General features: G+C 36.4%; 1 protein-coding gene across 1 annotated transcript in view; it reads left to right on the forward strand.

Moving 5' to 3' along the window:
- CATSPERE (catsper channel auxiliary subunit epsilon) overlaps positions 1-20,558 on the forward strand; it is a 259,066-nt gene that overhangs the window by 154,087 nt on the left and 84,421 nt on the right. The window contains exon 12 of the mRNA XM_067729520.1: positions 11,875-12,317. Coding sequence (XP_067585621.1) covers positions 11,875-12,317 — 443 coding nt within the window. The remainder of the gene's footprint in view (positions 1-11,874; positions 12,318-20,558) is intronic.

Raw genomic sequence — 20,558 nt, forward strand, 5'->3', positions numbered from 1 at the left:
GTTTGTCATCACATAGAATTCTTGTGTCTTCACATGTCGTCTTGTTATAAGGACACCAGGGCCAACCCTATTCCAGTATGACCTCATCTTAAATAATTATATCTATAATGACCCTATTTCCAAATATGGTCACATTCTGAAGTAGTATTTGGAGTTAGAAGTTCGACATATCTTTTTTGAGGGGACACAATTCAATTAATCTATAACAGGTGTTGTAGAGTTAAATAGATCTGTTTTCAAGTCGATGAACATGTCATTTAACATTTCCAAGCCTCCGTTTTCTAATCTAGAATATAGGACTGTCATGTTGATTAAATAAGGGATTGTATATAAAATGCTTAGAATAATACTTGGCAAGTGGTAAACCTTCAATTAATAGTAGTTATTCTTCATGTTATTATTCCTGAGGCAGTGTACTAAACATTATAGGAAATGCAAAGAAATAGAAAGTTTAATCCTCAAGGAATCTTGTTAGGAGATAAATTAGCCATGAAATTTAAAGTAGATATCACTGTAATTTGTAATTAGTCTTTCTTGACCCCATATCATTCTTCAACTCTCAACCATCCAGTTTTGCTGCTCCCCTTTACAAAACTCCAAGGAAGTATTGCCTAGTTTTACTTTTTCCTCTTTCCTCTCATTCTCTCTTGAATCCACTCTAATCAAATTTTCTCAGAAACTGCCCTTATCCAGCTTTTCAATGACTTCCACTTTGCTAATCCAGTGGCCAATTTTCAGTCATCTTTCATGATCTGGCAGCAGCATTTGAAATAATTCAACATGGCCTTTTTCTTGAAACACTTTTTTTTCACTGAATTTTAGGGTATCACTTTTTTGTTCTTCCTCCTACTTCACTAGCTATTCCTCCTCAGCCTCTTTTCCATTCTCATCTTCTTAATTCCTAAATGGAGAAGTACCTCAGGATTTGGTTTTCAGACATCTTCTGAACTCTATTTACATTCATTCTTTGCCCTCCAGCCATGATAATTAGGCTGAACTCCAAACTACTATTTCCTACTACCTTCTTGATACCTTCACTTGGATGACTAGTGGGCATCTCAGACTAACATATCCAAAAATGAATCCTTGTTTCCCTCACCCACACTTCAACCTGCTTCATCTCTAGCCCTCCCCTATTGAGTAAACAGCACTTCTTTTCTTCCAGCCACAAATCATGACCTCATCCTTGAATCCTCCCCTTTAATATCCCACAAACAAGCCATTATCAAATCCTGTTGGCTATATCTAAAAAATGTATCTAATATCTAACCTTTTTCCACCATTCCCACTCCAGTTCAATCCCCTATCCTCTCTAGCCCGTACATACAAGAGTTTTTTAAGTGGTCTCTCATTTTTTATCCTTGCATCCCCATCCCTAACCACAGTCCACCTAGCAGCCAGAGTGAGCCTTTGAAAATATATGCAAAATCATATTATTCCTCTGCTTAAAACACTCATTTGCTTCTTATATCACTCAGAATAAAATCTAAAACCTTTAGCATCACCTGAAAAACAGTATGTGATCTGGCCCAGGACTCTGATGTCATCTCCTGTCCCTCGACCCTTTGTTCAGTGTTACTTAGCCATACTGGCCTCTTTGCTATTCCTTGGATATCTACTGTTTCCCTGGATATCTACTGCCAAGAATATTCCTCACTTTGATATCTACATAACTCTTGTACTTAATTCAGGTTTAAGTCCAAATGTCACTTTATCAGAGAGCTCTTCCCTGACCCTGACCTAACTCCCCTGCTCTGTACCTTACATTTCTTTATTTTGTTCACAGCACTTATCATCACCTAACAAATTATATGTGTACTTATTTGTTAGCTGAATCTTCCACCAAAAAAATGTTCTGCGTGACTTCATTGTATTTGCTGCTTTACCCACAATACCTAGAACAGTATATAATACGTACTTTTTGGAATAAATAATTGAAAAATATTCATTGAGCACCACTATTTGTGAGGCATTCTGCTAGGGGTTGGAGATATAGTGGTAATTTGAACACAATTCCCACCCTCCCAGAGTTTACAAAATTACATAGGATAAAGACAAGTTAACATGCAAATAAAGCAACATGTTTAATTCTATGATAGAGAAAATATAGGGTGCTATGGAAACACACAGATTGAGTACCTTACCCAAATTGGGAGACATGGAAGTAGGGAAGGCTGCCTTGAGGTAGGGAACTGGTATCTAAACTGAGATCTGCTGAATAAGCCGGGGTTAGACAATGAAGACAATAGATGAGATTGGTGTGCCCAGTGACCCAGAGACAGAGATGACAGGATACTTCCCAGAACTTGAAAGATGATAAACGGCTGAAACAGAGTTCTGCAGAGAGAAAAGGGATGAGTCTCTTCTGGAAAAATAGAGTCCAGATTATTAAAGATTTCAAAAGTTGCATGAAGAAATTGGACCTTCTTCTAAGGCCTCTAGGGAGTTCTAAATAGTTTTAAGCAAGAGAGAAGCAGGATATTTGTGGTTTTGTTTTTTGTTTTTTTGAGTTTTTGGGGTGTTTTTTGTGTGTGTGGTACGCGGGCCTCTCACTGTTGTGGTCTCTCCCATTGCGGAGCACAGGCTTCGGACGCACAGGCCCAGCGGCCATGGCTCATGGGCCCAGCTGCTCTGTGGCATGTGGGACCTTCCCGGACCGGGGCACGAACCCGTGTCCCCTTTATCGGCAGGCAGACTCTCAACCACTGCACCATCAGGGAAGCCCGGATGTTTGTGTTTTTAAAAAGACCATAGTGAAAAGAAGATAAGGTCAGAATGAAAAATTGGGGATAGATTTTAGAGGACCTTAAAGTTTGAATATTGTACTGAAAGCCATTCAGAAATGCTGAAATAAAATGTTTAAACAGTTTATAAGTATATGAGATATGAAGTTAAAGGTCCTCAGCCTTCACTATTTCCATTTCTCAGATAACCCACTATTAACAAGTTCCTGTGAATTTATCCAGACATTTTTAAAAGCAAATTCAAAATATAACAGGTGAAATCAGATAAGATGACAGAGTAGAAGGACCTGAGCTCACCTACTCTCACAAGCACACAAAAATTACAACTATTTACAGAATAACTATTGATGAAAAAGACCAGAACCTGCCAGAAAAGATCTACAACTAAAGATATAAAGGAGGAACCACAATGAGACAGGTAGGAGGGACAGAGTCACAGTATACTCAAGTCCCATGTCTCTGGGCAGCCCACAAACAGGAGAGTAATTATAATTGCAGAGGTTCTCCCCAAGGAGTGAGCAGTCTGAACCCCACATTGTGTTCCCCAGCACCAGATGATTACTCCCCAGAACATTTGGGTTTGAAGGCCAGTGGGGCTTACTTTCAGGAGTCCTGGAGAGCTGTGGGAAATAGAGACTCAGAGAATGTCACATGCTCCAGGACCCAGAGCAGAAGTTGTAATTTGAAAGGATCCTGGGCCAGACCTACCTGCTGATCTTGGAGAGTCTCCTGGAGAGGCAGGAGGAAAATGAAGCTCATGCTGGGGACACAGACACTGGCCACAGCCATTTTTGAAAGCTCTCATACCACATGGACCCTGGTGCTGGCAAGCATCATTTTGGAATTCTCCCTCTAGTTTATTAGCTTCAGGATCCCACCCTGCCCCTGCCCAACAGCCTGTAGCCACCACTACTGGGATACCTTGGGCCAAGCAACTAACTAGGTGGGGACACAGCCCTGCCCACCAGCAGACAGGCTGCCTTAAGACCCCCAGAGCCCACAGCCACTCCTGGACACAGCCCTGCCCATCAGAAGGCCCAGGACCTGGACCCACACACCAGAGCTCAAGCACTAAACCTGGAGCCCAGAAGGCCTTGTAGCCAGAGACCCCAGGATGCAGCTATACCACCAGTGAGCAGGCACCAGCCACCAGAAAGCCTGCTCTAGCCTTGGGACCAGCTTCACCCACCAGAGGGCAGACACTAGCCACAGGACAACCACAGCCCACAACCTGGGGACCCAGTGGACCAGCACCAACCTTGTGACCAGCTGGAACCTGAACCTACATTCTGGACCCAACATCCAGCTGTGTTAGGAACTGGACCCACCCATCAGCAATCTGAAATCAGCTCTGGGGCCCCTGGGCCCTGCAGCCAGACCTGAGGACCCAGTTCTGCCCAATAGTAAGCTGGCACTAGCCCCAAGACCTGGGTTCACCCACCAGTGGACAGGCATCAATCCCAGGATCTCCTGGACCCTAACCCCACCCACCAGTGAACAAGCACTAACAGTGGGGACCCCTGGGGTTCTGCAGCCCACCACCTCATTATCCAGTTCCACCAACCAGCAGCTGGCAGCCTCCTTAAAAGGCAGAGCCTGGCAACCAACTGGACTGGGAGCCAACAAAGCCTACCAAGCCACCCACAGTAGTCAACCCACCACAACAGAAGGTCCTATGCAACCCACATAGGGAATGACTCTAGAGTATATAGCTCAGGTGATGAGAGGGGAGTGTGTTACTAGGATGCATAGGACATCTCCTACAAAAGACCACTTTTCCAAGGTCAGGAAACATAAACTACCAGATACAAAGAAATAAAAACATGTTAGGCAAAATGAAACAACAGAGGAACATGTTCCAAACAAAAGAACAAGATAAAACCCCAGAAAACTAAGTGAAGTGGGAATAGGAAATCTACCCAAGAAAGAGTTCAGGGTAATGATCATAAAGGTGATCAAAGAACTGGGGAGAAGAATGGATGCACAGAGAGAGAAGTTAGATATTTTTTAACAGAGTTGGAAAATATAAATAACAACCAGAGGTGAGGAATACAATAATGAAATGAAAAATACACTAGAAGGAACCAATATTAGATTAAATGATACAGAGGAATGAATCAGCAATCTGGAAGACAGAGTAGTGGAAATCACTGATGCTGAGCAGAAAAAAAGAAGGAAAAGAAATGAGGACAGTCTAAGAAACTTCTGGGAAAACATCAAGCATACTAACATTTGCATTTTGGGGTCCCAGAAGGAGAAGAGAGAAAGGGGCCAAAAACACATTTGAAGACATAATAGCTGAAAACTTCCCTAACCTGGGAAAGAAAACAGACATACAAGTCTAGGAAGTACAGAGAGTCCCAAGTATGGTCAACTCAAAGAGAACCACAAGACACATTGTAATTAAGATGCCAAAATAGCATCTTATATAATATTGCTTAATATAAATAGCAATTTATATTATTTATAAAAATTGCTTAATATAAATAGCAATTTATATTATTTATAAAAATAGAGAATATTAAAAGCAATAAGGGATAAAAACATAAAAAACACAAACACATGGAGGCTAAACAATACATTCTTAAATAACCAAGAGATCACTGAAGAAATCAAAGAGGAAATCAAAAAATACCTAGAGACAAATGACAATGAAAACACCATGATCCAAAACCTACAGGATGCGGCAAAAGCGGTTCAAACAGGGAAGTTTATAGCTATACAAGCCTACCTCAAGAAACAAAAAAATTTTCAAATAAACTATCTGTCCTTACACCTAAAGGAACTAGAGAAAGAAGAACAAATAAAACCCAAAGTTAACAGAAGGAAAGAAATCATAAAGGTCAAAGCAGAAATAAATGAAATAAAAAGGAAGAAAACAATAGCAAAGATCAATAAAACTAAAAGCTGGTTCTTTGAGAAGATAAAATTGATAAACCATTAGCCAGACCCATCAAGGAAAAGAGGGAGAGGACTCAAATCAATAAAATTAGACATGAAAAAGGAGAAGTTACAACAGACACCGCAGAAATACAAAGCATCCTAAGAGACTACTACAAGCAACTCTATGCCAATAAAATTGACAACCTGGAAGAAATGGACAAATTCTTAGAAAGGTATAACCTTCCCAGACTGAACCAGGAAGAAAGAGAAAATATGAACAGAACAATCACAAGTAATGAAATTGAAACTGTGATTAAAAATCTTTGAACAAGAAAACTCCAGGACCAGATGTCTTCACAGGTGAATTCTATCAAACATTTAGAGAAGAGCTAACACCCATCCTTCTCAAACTCTTCCAAAAACTTGCAGAGGAAGGAACACTCCCCAACTCATTCTATGAGGCCACCATCACCCTGATACCAAAACCAGACAAGGATACTACAAAAAAAATTACAGACCAATATCACTGATGAATATAGATGCAAAAATCCTCAACAAAATACTAGCAAACAGAATCCAACAACACATTAAAAGGATCATACACCATGATCATGCGGGATTTATCCCAGGGATGCAAGCATTCTTCAATATACGAAAATCAATCAATGTGATACACCATATTAACAAATTGAAGAAGAAAAACCATATGATCATCTCAGTAGATGCAGAAAAAGCTTTTGACAAAATTCAACACCGATTTATGATAAAAAATCTCCAGAAAGTGGGCATAGAGGGAACCCGCCTCAGCATAATAAAGGCCATATATGACAAACCCACAGCAAACATCATTCTCAATGGTGAAAAACTGAAAGCATTTCCTCTAAGATCAGGAACAAGACAAGGATGTCCACTCTCACCACTATTATTCAACATAGTTTTGGAACTCCTAACCATGGCAATCAGAGAAGAAGAAGAAATAAAAGGAATACAAACTGGAAAAGAAGAAGTAAAACTGTCACTGTCTGCAGATGACATGATACTATACATGGAGAATCCTAAAGATGCCACCAGAAAACTACTAGAGATAATCAATGAATTTGAAAAAGTTGCAGGATACAAAATTAATGCACAGAAATCTCTTGCATTCCTCTCCAATAATAATGAAAAATGTGAAAGAGAAATTAAGGAAACACTCCCATTTACCATTGCAACAAAAAAATAAAATACCCAGGAATAAACCAACCTAGGGAGACAAAAGACCTGTATGCAGAAAACTATAAGACACTGATGAAAGAAATTAAAGATGATACCAAAAGGTGGAGAGATATACCATGTTCTTGGATTGGAAGAATCAATATTGTGAGAATGTGTATACACCCAAAGCAATCTACAGATTCAATGCAATCCCTATCAGATTACCAATAGCATTTTTTAAAGAACTAGAACAAAAATATTAAAATTTGTATGGAGACAGGAAAGACCCCAAATAGCCAAAGTGGTCTTGAGGGAAAAACACGGAGCTGGAGGAATCAGACTCTCTGAGTTAAGACTATATTACAAAGAGACAGTAATAAAGACAGTACGGTACTGGCACAAAAACAGAACTATAGGTCAATGGAACAGGATAGAAAGCCCAGAGATAAACCCATGCACCTATGGTCAACTAATCTATGACAAAGGAGGCAAGGATATACAATGGAGAAAAGACAGTCTGTTCAGTAAGTGGTGCTGGGAAAACTGGACAGCTACATGTAAAAGAATGAAATTAGAACACTCCCTTACCATACACAAAAATAAACTCAAAATGGATTAGAGACCTAAATGTAAAACCGGACACTATAAAATTCTTAGAGGAAAACATAGGAAGAACATTGTTTGACATAAATCACAGCAAGATCTTTTTTGATCCACCTCCTAGAATAATGGAAATAAAAATAAACAAATGGGACCTAATGAAACTTAAAAGGTTCTGCACAGCAAAGGAAACCATAAACAAAATGAAAAGACAGCCCCACAGAATGGGAGAAAATATTTGAAGACAAAGCGACCGACAAGGAATTAATCTCCAAAATATACAAAGAGTGCATGCAGCTAAATATTAAAAAAAAACCATCATAAAACGGGCAGAAGATCTAAATAGACATTTCTCCAAAGAAGACATATATATGGTGAAAAAGCACATGAAAAATGCTCAACATTGCTAATTACTAGAGAAATGCAAATCAAAACTACAATGAGGTATCACCACACACAGTCAGAATGGCCATCATCAAAAAGTCTACAAACAATAAAATCTGGGGAGGGTGTGGAGAACAGGGAACCTTCCTACACTGCTTGTGGGAATGTAAATTGGTACAACCACTATGGAGAACAGTATGGAGGTTCCTTAAAAAACTAAAAATAGAATTACCATATGATCCAGCAATCCCACTCTTGGGCATATATCCAGAAAAAACCATAATTTGAGAAAGATAAATGCACCCCAATATTCATTGCAGCACTATTTACAATAGCCAAGTCATTAAAGCAACATATGTGTCCATCGACAGAGGAATGGACAAAGAAGATGTGGTACATACATATAATGGAATATTACTCAGCCATAAAAAATGAAATAATTCCATTTGCAGCAACATGTGTGAACCTAGAGATTATCATACTAAGTGAAGTAAGTCAGAGGAAAGACAAATATCATATGATGTCACTTTTATATGGAATCTTAAAAAGTGATACAAATGAACTTATTTACAAAACAGAAACAGACTCACAGACTTTGAAAACAAACTTATGGTTACAAAAGGGAAAAGGTAATGGGAGGGATTAAATTAGGAGTTTAGGATTAACATATACACACTACTATATATAAAATAAATAGTCAATAAGGACCTTCTGTATAGCACATGGAACTCTACTCAATATTCTATAATAACCTATATGGGAAAAGAATCTGAAAAAGAATGGAAGTATGTATATGTATAAATAAATCACTTTGCTGCACACCTGAAACTAACACAATATTGTATATCAACTATACTCCAATATAAAATAAAAATTAAATTAAAGAAACCCCTGTGGAGAATATGCATATATATACATATGTATATATGTACTTGTACGCTTGTACAAGTATTCCTGTAACATAGATTATTAGATACAGAATTCTTGAATCAGAGTTCTGAATATTTAAAAAGTTGATAAATCCTTAAAATTGTCAGTCTAAACTCACCCAAACGTATTTTAAAAATGTATATTTTTATAAAATCTATTTACTATTTACCCATAGTGTGGAAGAAAAATGTGTAATTCTCATTTTATTGCACATTTTATAATTAGATGTTTTATCTAGTTTTGTATGTTCATTGGTCATATTTTCTCTGGATTGTCAATTCATACTGTTTAGATATTTTGCACTGGATTGCTTATTTTCTTATTGATATGTTTTTTACTTATAATGTATATTATCCATTTGTCTTTGACCCATATTGCAAATATTTTCTGTGGTGTGTAATTTCTCAGTGTCTTTTTGCAGGCACTTTGACATTTACAATTTCAGTTTTTAAGTAGTCAAATTTGTTAGTATTTTATTTGTGAATTCTTCTGTAATGTCATAATATGAAAGGTCTTTCCAATTATAAAGATATTATCACATATTTTCTTTTTATAATTTAGCATTATAATTTTTATGTTTAAATATTTAATTCATCTAGAATTATATTTGGTATAAGGAATCTAATTTTATTTTTTATTTCTATTTTTCCTGTGAAACCTGGTGTTGCCTTCAAATCAGTCTTCTGTTAAACACCACTTACCCTACAGATTTGAAATGCCAATTTTATTATGCATTTATGCCTCATGTTAACTGGGTTCAGTTTCTAGGCTATCCCCTTCCCTCATCTATCTCCACAAGATCTATATTGTTTTGGTTACTGTAGCTTTAATCGCCAACACACTATATAATTTACTTATCTTATGTTTATTGGCGGTCTTCCCTAAAGGAATAGAAGCTACAAAAGAAAATGATCTTTCAGTTTTTCTATTAATATGTCCCTCCCAAGTATTTAGAACAGTATGTAGCTATAGTGGGCATTCAATAAATATTGATATTTATTGAATAGATGTTTGCATATTTGCAATATCAGGTCTTCTCAACCAGGAATGTTATATCTATTCATTAATTTTATTTTCTCTAATTGGTCTACTAAAGTCTTTCATCTCTTCTTCAGTCAATTTTAGAAGTTTGTTTATTCCTAGGAAAGCATTCATTTTTTCTAGATTTTCTAATTTATTGGCAAAGTCTTCCCATTTTAATGTTTAAATTTCTTATGTATCTGTAATCATATTCTCTTGCTTATTTGTAATATTGTTTATGTCCCACTCCTTGCTAGTTTGGCTTGCAAGATATCATTTTTTTTTGAATTTTTTGTTTTCCTTTCCTTTGAAAAAAACTCTTTGATTTATCAAATCTACTTTCTTTTTTATTTAATTCCTTAATTTCTGCTTTTGTCATTAATGATTCCTCACTTCTGCTTTTTGTTTGTAATGTTGGTATTCTGTTGCCTGCTTCTTGAGTTAAATAACTAGTTCATTTATTTTCAGTTTTTGTTGTTTTCTAAGCATTTAAAACTATGAAAAACATAATGCTATGAATTTTTCTCTGCATAGCTTTAGCTACGTCCCACAGGCTTTTATATATAGTGTTCTTATTCTCATTATTTAAAAAAATAATTCCTAATTTTCGTCTTAACTTTGTATTTAATCCAAAATTCATTTAATAATGTTTTTAATGAGCAGTGTGATAAGAAAATGGTAGTATGTTGACACTGTTATTAAAGTATTCTGATCCTAAAAAAAAATGGTATTTCTGATTTAAGAGCTTGATTAGAATATAATTTATGGCAAGTTGTGAAAATGTCACTTAATTATTCATATTCCAAATGTAAGATGCAAACTCACAAAGAGCTCTGAACCTCTCTAACTCTTTGAATTCACCTTCCTCCTTTCAGCCAGTCCTTTCTAAGTGCTGTTTTTGAAAATTAAAGAAAGTATACTCCTAGGGGCTGTACACAAAGAGTGTCATATCTGGAAAGGAAGTTATGAAACCAACTGGTCCAACTGTTCATTTTATACATATGGTTATAGAACCAAAGAGGTTAAGAGACTTATTGTCTATGAACCTCTGCGACTTAGGCATAATACTCTATTAAGGGGAGAAAGTTAATTATTTTGTATAAAGTGAACCTGAAGAGGTGCTGTCTCCCTCCCACCACCGTTTCTTCATCCCAATTGCATTAGCCTACTATGGCTGCCATAGGAAAATACCACAGATTAAGTGGCTTAAGCAATAGAAATTTATTTTCTCACAATTCTGGAGTCTAGAAGTCCAAGATCAAGGTGTCATCAAGGTTGGTTTCTGACGAAGACTCTCTTGCTGGCTTGAATACAGTGGCCACCTTCTCACTTTGTCCTCACATAGCCTTTCCTCTTTGTACATGCAGAGAGAGAAAGAGCTCTCTGGTGTATCTTCCTCCCCTGATAAAGACATCTGTCATATTGGATTAGGGCCCCATCCTTCTGACCTCATCTAACCTTAATTACCTCCTTAAAGACGCTACCTTCAAATACAGTAACAATGAGAGTTAGGGCTTCAACATATGCATTTTAAGGGAACATAATTCAGTCCATAATACAATGCTTCCTAATAATACCATTCCTGTCATTCTCATCCTCATTATTATTTAATGCACTAATTCCAGCTCTTTCTTCTATGTTAATAATGTGATTATAAAAGTGATAGAGTGGGGCTTCCCTGGTGGTGCAGTGGTTGAGATTCCGCCTGCTGATGCAGGGGACACGGGTTCATGCCCCAGTCCAGGAAGATCCCACATGCCACAGAGCGGCTGGGCTCATGAGCCATGGCCACTGAGCCTGCGCGTCCGGAGCCTGTGCTCCACAGCGGGAGAGGCCACAACAGTGAGAGGCTCGTGTACCGCAAAAAAAAAAAAAAAGTGATAGAGTGAATGTGAGGAAAAAGGTATGCAGAAAAACAAAAACAAAAAAAACGCTCTGCTATGAAGTGGGAGAGAAGCTCTCAACCATCTTGTAATGTTATGGGTTTGTGCCTGAATTTTCTCAAAGTATATAAATAATCACTATGAAAGAAATTATTTTGGTTAATAGTGCACTTAAATAAAAGAGCATGAATTTATGTCAACATAGAATAACACAAACTTTTCTCTCTTTTTTCCAGATTATTATGGAAATATTGTGGTAAAAATGGAAAATAATGTAATGTTTTATTTCAAGATTAATATTAAAGATGCAGTAAAGCTGCATTTATGGACAAATAGCACAATAAAATCATTAATTTCCTTGAATACATCTGGTAAAATGTATCTCATACATGTTTTTGAAAATGGCACAATACATCCACAGGAATATCCCTTAAAACTGGAAGCACAAAGTATAGCTTTCAAAACAAAAGAAAAATGCCCCTACATGGCATTTCATAATGATATTTTTCGTGTTTCTTATCTTTTGGACAAGGGACAAAACCTGTCAGTTTGGGCTCAAATAGTCTATCCAGAAAATATTGGGCTGTATATTATTGTGGAATCATATGGCCCAAAAATATTGGAAGAGAAAAATCAGGTTCACTATGAAATTGCCTCAGGATACTGCACTAAAACCATGGTAAGTTAATATTTTAAAATTCTTTCATTCGATTTTAACAAATGTAAAATTATAATATTAACATTTAAAAGAATGGATTTCCCTCCAAATTTAGCTTTGAAAATGTTGAGAAATATGTAAATTTTTAATGAATAATGATATGGTAAGTCATTAATTCCTGAGCAACAATTTTTACTTTCAATATCCAGGGCCTCTTTGCCACTTAAAAACACATTCCTGTAGAATTCTTTGTCAATTGTATTGTTCACTTCCTTTTTTTATATAGTGCATGACTGCTCTGTAGAGTTCTATCTGCTATCTATTGCACTATAACACCATCCCTAAACCTAATGCCTTCAAACAACAAGTTCTGTGGATCAACAATTTGGGTTACGAGTAGATGGGCTGTTCTGCTGGTTTCATCAGGGTTTATTCATGAGGCTGTTGTCATCTGGTGGCTTGCCTGGGACAGGATAATGTAAGATGGCTTCATTCACATGTCAAATGTTTGGTGCAGGTACTGGCTTGTTAGTATAAGGGGCCTCAGCTGGAGCACTTGTCGCTGCTCCATGTGTCCTATATCCTCCAGGCTAGACCTGGCTTCTTCACATGGCAATCTCAGGGAAGCATTCCAAGATGGTGAAGGCAGAAGCCACCAGGCCTAGGTTTGGCTACATTCTATTTGTCAAAGCAATTCACAAGGCCAGCCCAGATTAATACGATAGGGAAATAGACTGCACTTCTCAAGAGAACAGCAAACTTACACTGTAAAGGGACCTACATACAGGAATGGGAGGAATTACTGCAGCCATCTTTGTAAACAATCTACCACAATAGACATAAATATACTGTGTATATTATTTTGTATACTACTTTCCTAGGTAATATTATAGTATAAGCATTTTTACATGTTACTGTAATTTCTTCCCAAATATTGTATATTCTATTCCCCACTCTCCTTTTCTAGGCTCAGCTTTCTTAAGCATAAACAATAGTGGGCCTCTTAATTGATACAGTGGAATGGAATTGTTCACTTAATTCCAAAATAAGTTAAAGTGAAGAGTCATTTAAAAAAGGAAAGTGCTATATGTGAAACATTCTATTTTAACTTAAATAGATGAAGGTACATTCATTAGTCAATCTTTTAATATAGGACCACAGACTTTGCTTTGAAATTAGTCCACTGATTGGAATTCCTCATCTCCTTTCTTGCATAGTCTTATTCATAAGACATCATCTCTTAGTTCGCATTTCAGTTTCTTTAAAATAGCCGGGGGGCGGGGGGGACTTAAAGACAGTGGCAAAACAACCAAAGTTCTAGATTTTTATAATTTTTTCCCCAGCCTTTTAGTGTTATCTTGCTCATACCTAGCTCAGTAATTTCTTCTGTGACTTGCTTTATCAAAACTTTCCAAAGCGGTTCCAAACTTAGTTTTCAGGGAAAGAGTGACTCTATTTTTACACTGGTATTTAACCAGTCCATAATATTTAGTTTAATTCCACAATTACAATAATAATGCAATCTGGCATAAACAGGTTTTGAAACAAAGAAAGCTGCTTTAGATTTATATACAATTACATGGATAGACCTTAAAACATAGTCTTGAATGAAAAATAGTGTTGAATAAGAAACTGAGACCTATCAAATGTTACTACGTAACATTTATTAAAATTACAAACAACTACACACAAATCACAAGCAAAAAAGAGTATTGTTCATTTTATAAGAATACAAAGATAGCCAAGGACATATATCAAACAAGTAAAGCATCATACTTGCTTGATATATGTTCTGGGTGCCTATTATGAGGGAAGGGAATGGGGGAAGAAGATACAGGGGAAAAGTAAAATACAATAAACAAGACTGGATTGAGCATGTTTCAAGAAACAAGGAGTATATTTAACTCACTTTTCTGAAGCTGAGGTACTCCCTCCTTCCAGAACAAAAACAAAGATTTACACTTTTCTTCAGCACAGCGCAACTTTCTTTGATTATCTAGCTCCAATATCTGCATACACTCTCATAGGTTTTCTTTCCAAGAATTGCATGTATAATGTATATTTGTCCACTTGCAATTCAACCCTTCACAATACTAGTTACCAATCAAAATATACAAAGGACTATGAAACATTAAAATTTTCATGTTTTAGCATATTTTTTATTTCTGTTAATATATTCTTCAGCTCTGTTTGGTTCTTGTTTATATTTTCTAACTCTTTATTAAACTTCTCACTTTGTTCATCCATTCTTCTCCTGAGTTCACTGAGCATCTTTGTGATCATTACCTTGAATGTTTATTGGGTAGATTGCTTACCTCCATTTCACTTAGTTTTTCTTCTTGGGTTTTAGCCTGTTCCTTCATTTGAAACATATTCCTTAGTCACATCATTTTGCCTAATTCTCTGTGTTTATATGTATGTGTTAAGTACATTTGTTACATTTCCCAATCTTGGAGAAGTGGCCTTATGTAGGAAATGTCCTATGGGGAACAGCAGTACACTCCCCGCTGGTCACCCGAGCTGTATGATCTAGGGTTGCCACTGTGTGGGCTGAGTGGGCCCTTTTGTTGTGATGGGGCTGCCTGTGAGTATACTAGTAGGTGGGGGCTGGCCCCCACCTGGTTGGCTGCCAGGTCCTTCTTCTCACTGAGGCTGCTTGTGGACAGGGCCAGGTCCTGACATATTTGGCTGTACTGTCCAGGGAGTCCCAAGGCTGATGCCATCCTGCTGGTGGTGGGGCTGGGTCCCATGATGGCTGGCTGGGAGGGGGTGGCTGTGGATGGTGCCATCCACTGGTGGCTGGTAAGCCCCCAGAATAGGCTAGAGGGAGAATTCCAGAAGAGCGCTTGCCAGCACCAATGTCCTTGTGGTAGAACCAGCTCCCCAAAATGGCTGCCACCAGAGTCTATGTTCCCAGAGGGAGTCCCAGTTGCCTCCTGCCCCTCCAGGAGTCTCTTCAAGTTCAGCAAATGGGTCTGACCCTAGTTCCTTTTAAATTACTGCCTCTGTGCTAGGACTAGGAATGTGTGAGATTTTGTGCATGCCCTTTAAGAGCAGAGTCACAATCTTTGCTGGCCTTCAAAGCCAGCCGTTCTGGGAACTCTTCTTCCTGGTGCAGAACACTCAGCTGGGGACCCCAATGTAGGGACACACCCCCTCCTTGGGGAGAACCTCTGCAATAGTGATTATCTTCCATTTTTTAGTTGCTGATTCAGGGATGTAGGTCTTGACTATACTGAATCTCCATTCTTCTTACCCCTCCCATTGTGGTTCCTTCTTTGGTTGTGGAAAATCTTTTCTGCCAGTGTTCAGGTCATTATCATCAATAGTTGCACTGTAAATAGTTGTAATTTTTGTGTGCCTATGAAAGGAGGTGAGCTTAGGGTCTTTCTACTCCACCATCTTGTGCACTCTCCCAAATTTGCATTTTTAAATAAACTATTGGCTCTATCATTTACTAGCTGATGACAATGAGCAAGTTTTTGAGTCTTTGATGTTGTTGCTGCTGCTGCTGATGATGATGATAGTATTTACTTTACTTATGAGGATTAAATGAGTTAATATATGTAAAGGGCTTAGAAGAGCACCTGGCACATAATAAGCACTATATATATATGTGTTACTACTACAACTATCACCACTTCTGCTGTTTCTACTACTACTACCACCACCACAATATTTCATCAATTCTAAGGCACAGTTTTCTAGGTTTTTTTTAACATTTAACATCTTTGAAATTGGGATGAGTCTTACATATGATAGCATCTTAGATTTGATGAACTATAGTGGTATTAGAATGTTATAATTTTTGGCCACTATGGTGCTAAGCTTCATAAGTAATCATTAATTTTTGAAGAAAAAACTGAGTATAACACCCATACACAAAAGTAGATAACTAATTTTTTAAAGTTTTTAATGCTATTAGCTGGTTTCACAATGATATTTATACCAAAAGTTAGTTTTGAAATTTTGAAAATTATTTCTGCATCTTTTTTTTTCTGAATATCTTAATTGACCTAAATTCTTTTTTTAATATTGAGGTATAATTGATATGTAACATTTTATTGGTTTCAGTTGTACAAGATAACGATTCAATATTTGTATATTTTATAAAATGATCACCACATTAAGTCTAGTTAAGATCCATCACCACACATAATTACAAATTTTTTTGTGTGATGAGAATTTTAAGATCTACTACTTTAGCAACTTTCAAATTGCAATATTATTCACTATAGTTACCATGTTGTACACTATATTCTCATGACATTTATTTTTTAACTGCAAATTTGTACCTGTAACCACCTTTTTCCATTTCACCCATCCCCCACTCCTGGCAATGATCAATCTGTTCTCTGTATCTATGAGGTCATGGGGGTATTGGTTTGGGGTTTTTTTGTTTTGTTTTGTTTTGTTTTGTTGCAGTACGCGGGCCTCTCAATGTTGCGGCCTCTCCCGTTGCGGAGCACAGGCTCCGGACGTGCAGGCTCAGCAGCCATGGCTCCGGCCCAGCCGCTCCACAGCATGTGGGATCTTCCCGGACCGGGGCATGAACCCGTGTCCCCTGCATCGGCAGGCAGACTCTCAACCACTGTGCCACCAGGGAAGCCCTGGTTTTGGTTTTGATTCCACATATAAATGAGATCATATGATATTTGTCTTTCACTGTCTGACTTACTTCACTAAGCATAATGCCCTTTAGGTCCATCAGTGTTGTCACAAATGGCAGGATTTCCTTCTCTTTTATAGCTGAAAAATATTCCATTGTATATATACTTACCACATCTTCTTTATCTATTTATCCATTGATGGATACTTAGGTTGCTTCCATGTCTCTGCTATTATAAACAATGCTGCAGTGAACATGGAGGTGCATATAGTTTTTCAAATTAGTGTTTTTGCTTCCTTTGGATAAATACCAAGAAGTGGAATTGCTGGATCATATGGTAGTTCTATTTTTAATGTTTTGAGGAACCTGCATACTGTTTTCCATAGTAGCTGCCCCAGTTTACATTTCCACCAACAATTCATGGTTCCCTTTTCTCCAAATCCTCATTACAAGATAACACTTCTTATCTCTTGTCCTTTTGATAATAGTCATTTAACAGCTGTGGGGTGACATCTAATTGTGGTTTTGATTTGCATTCCTGTGATGTTGTACCTGTTTTCATGTGTCTGTTGGCCATAGGTATGTCTCCTTCGGAAGAATGTTTATTCAGATCCTCTGCACATTTTTAAATCAGATTTTTTGTTTTCTTGCTCTTGAGTTGTTGGAGTTCCTTATATATTTTGGATATTAACCTCTTATTAGATGTATGGTTTGTAACTATTTTCTCCCAATCACTAGGTTTTCTTTTCATTTTGTTGATAGTTTTCTTTGTTGTGCAGAAGATTTTTAGTTTGATGCAGTTCCTCTTGTTTATTTTTACTTTTGTTGCCTTTGCTTTTGGTATCAAATCCAAAAACTTTTGCCAAGACCAATTTCAAGGAGCTTACCACCTATGTTTTCTTCTAGGAGTTTCAGGGTATCAGATCTTACATTCAAGTCTATAATATCATTTTGAGTTGATTTTTGTATATGGTGTGAGATAGAGGTTCAGTTTCATTCTTTTTCAGGTGGCTATTCATTTTTCCCAACACGATTTACTGAAGAAACTATCCTTTCCTCATTGTATATTCTTGGCTTCTTTGTAATAAATTCATCAACTACATATGCATGGGTTTTACTTCTGGATTTTCTATTCTGTGCCACTAATCAATTGGTCTGTTTTTAATGCCTATGCTATACTGTTTTGATTACCACAGCTTTGTAATGTAGTTTGATTCCAGCTTTGTTCCTCTTTCTCAAGACCATTTTGACTATTCAGGGTCTTTTGTGGTTCCATACAAACTTTAGGATTGTTTATTCTATTACTATGAAAAATGCCATTGGAATTTTGATAGAGATTGCATTAAATCTGTATATAGCTTGGGTAGTATGGACATTTTAACAATATTAATTCCTCCAATCCATGAACATGTAGAATTTTTCCATTTATTTATGTCTTCAATTTCTTTCTTCAATATTGTATAGTTTAAATTGTATGGGTCTTTCACCTCCTGAGTTAAATTTATTCCTATGTATTTTATTCTTTTTGGTACAACTGTAAATGGAATTGTTTTCTTAATTTCTCTTTCTGGCAGTTCCTTATTAGTGCATAGAAATGCAACAGATTTTTATATATTGATCTTGTATCCAGCACCTTTAATGATTTGTTTTTTGGTGGAGTCTTTAGGGTTTTTTACATATAATATCATGTCATCTGTAAGTAGTGACAGTTTTACTTCTTCCTTTTTAATTTGGATGCCTTTTATTTCTTTTTCTTGCCTAATTGTTCTGTCTAGAACTTGAATAAAAGTGGTGACTGTGGACATTATCGTCTTGGTCCTTATCTTAGAGGAAAACTTCCAGCTTTTCACCATTGAGTATGTTGTTAGGTATAAGGTTGTCATATATGGCCTTTATTATGTTGAGGTATTTTCCTCTCTACACACTTTGTTGAGAGTTTTTATCATAAATGGATGTTGAATCTTGTCAAGTGCTTTTCTGCATCTATTGAGATGATCATATTATATTTATCCTTCATTTTGTTAATGTGCTATATCACATTGATTGATTTGTGCATGTTGAACTATCTGTGCATCCCTGGAATAAATTCCACTTGATCATGATGTATAATCCTTTTAATGTATTGTTGAATTTATCTTCCCAAATTTTGTTGAGAATTTTTGCATCTGTATTCGTCAGGAATATTGGCCTGTAATATCCTTTTCTGGTGGCATCTTTGTCTGGCTTTGATATCAGGGTAATGCTGGCATTGTAAAATTAGTTTGGAAATGTTCCCTCTTCTATATTTTTAGAAGAATTTGAGAAGTATTGACATTAATTCTTCTTTAAATATTGGTATAATTCACTAGGGAAGCCATTCTGGTCATGGACTTAAGTTTTTCTGGAGGTTTTTGATTACTGATTCAGTCTCCTCACTAGTAATTTGTCTGTTCAGATTTTCTACTTCTCAGTGATTCAGGCTTGTAGGTTGCATGTTTCTAGGAATTCATCCATTTCTTCTAAGTTGTCCAATTTGTTGGCATATAATTTTTCATAGTAGTCTCTTATGATCATTTTTATGTCTGTAGTATCAATTGTAATGTCTTCTCTTTCATGTCTGTTTTTATTTATTTGAGTTCTCTCTTTTTTTTTGTCAGTGAGTCTAGCTAAAGGTTTGTATATATTATTTATATTTTAAAAAAAGCTCTTAGTTTCACTGATCTTTTCCATTGTTTTTTCAGTCTCTAATTATTTATTTCTGCTCTGATCTTTGGTATTTCCTTCCTTCTACTGACTTTGGGCTTTGTTTATTCTTCTTTTTCTAGTTCTTCAAGGTGTAAAATTAGATTTTTTGTTAATATTTCTTATTTCTTGAAGTAGGCCATTTATCATTATGAGCTTCCCTCTTAGAACTGCTTTTGCTGCATCCCAAAGATTTTGGTGTGTTGGGTTTCCATTTTCATTTGTCTCAAAATATTTTTTGATTTCTTCTTTGGCCCATTGTTCAGCAGAATGTTTAATATCTAAATATTTGTGAATTTTCCAGTTTTCTTCTTATAATTGCTTTCTAGCTTCATACCACATGGTCAGAAAAGATGTTTAATATGATTTCAATCTTCTTAAATTTATTAGGACTTGTTTTGTGGCCTAACATATAATCTATCCTAGAGAATATTTCATGTGCACTTGAGAGGAATATATATTCTGTTGCTTTTGGATGGAATGTTCTGGATACATTTGTTAAGTCATTCAGTATAATGTGTTGTTTAAGGCCAATGTTTCCTTATTGATTTTCTGTCTGGTTGATCTATTGATGAAAGTAGGGAATTAAAGTCCCCTACTATTATTGTATTGCTGTCTATTTCTCATTTTAGCTCTATCAATATTTGCTTTATATATGCAGGTGCTCCTATGTTGGGTGCATATGTGTTATATCATGTTGGATTGACCCCTTTATCATTATATAATGACCTTCTTTGTCTATATTATAGTTTTTGTTTTAAAGTCTATTTTGTCTGATAACTATAGCTACCCCAGTTTTCTTTTGATTTCCATTTTCATAAAATATTTTTTCCATCCCTTCAATTTCAGTCTGTCTGTAATTTTACATCTGAAGTGAATCTCTTGTAGACAGCATACAGAAGGGTTGTTTTCTTTTAGCCACTCTATGTCTT

The sequence above is a fragment of the Pseudorca crassidens genome, chromosome 2, assembly GCF_039906515.1.
Source record: "Pseudorca crassidens isolate mPseCra1 chromosome 2, mPseCra1.hap1, whole genome shotgun sequence".
NCBI lineage: Eukaryota > Metazoa > Chordata > Mammalia > Artiodactyla > Delphinidae > Pseudorca > Pseudorca crassidens.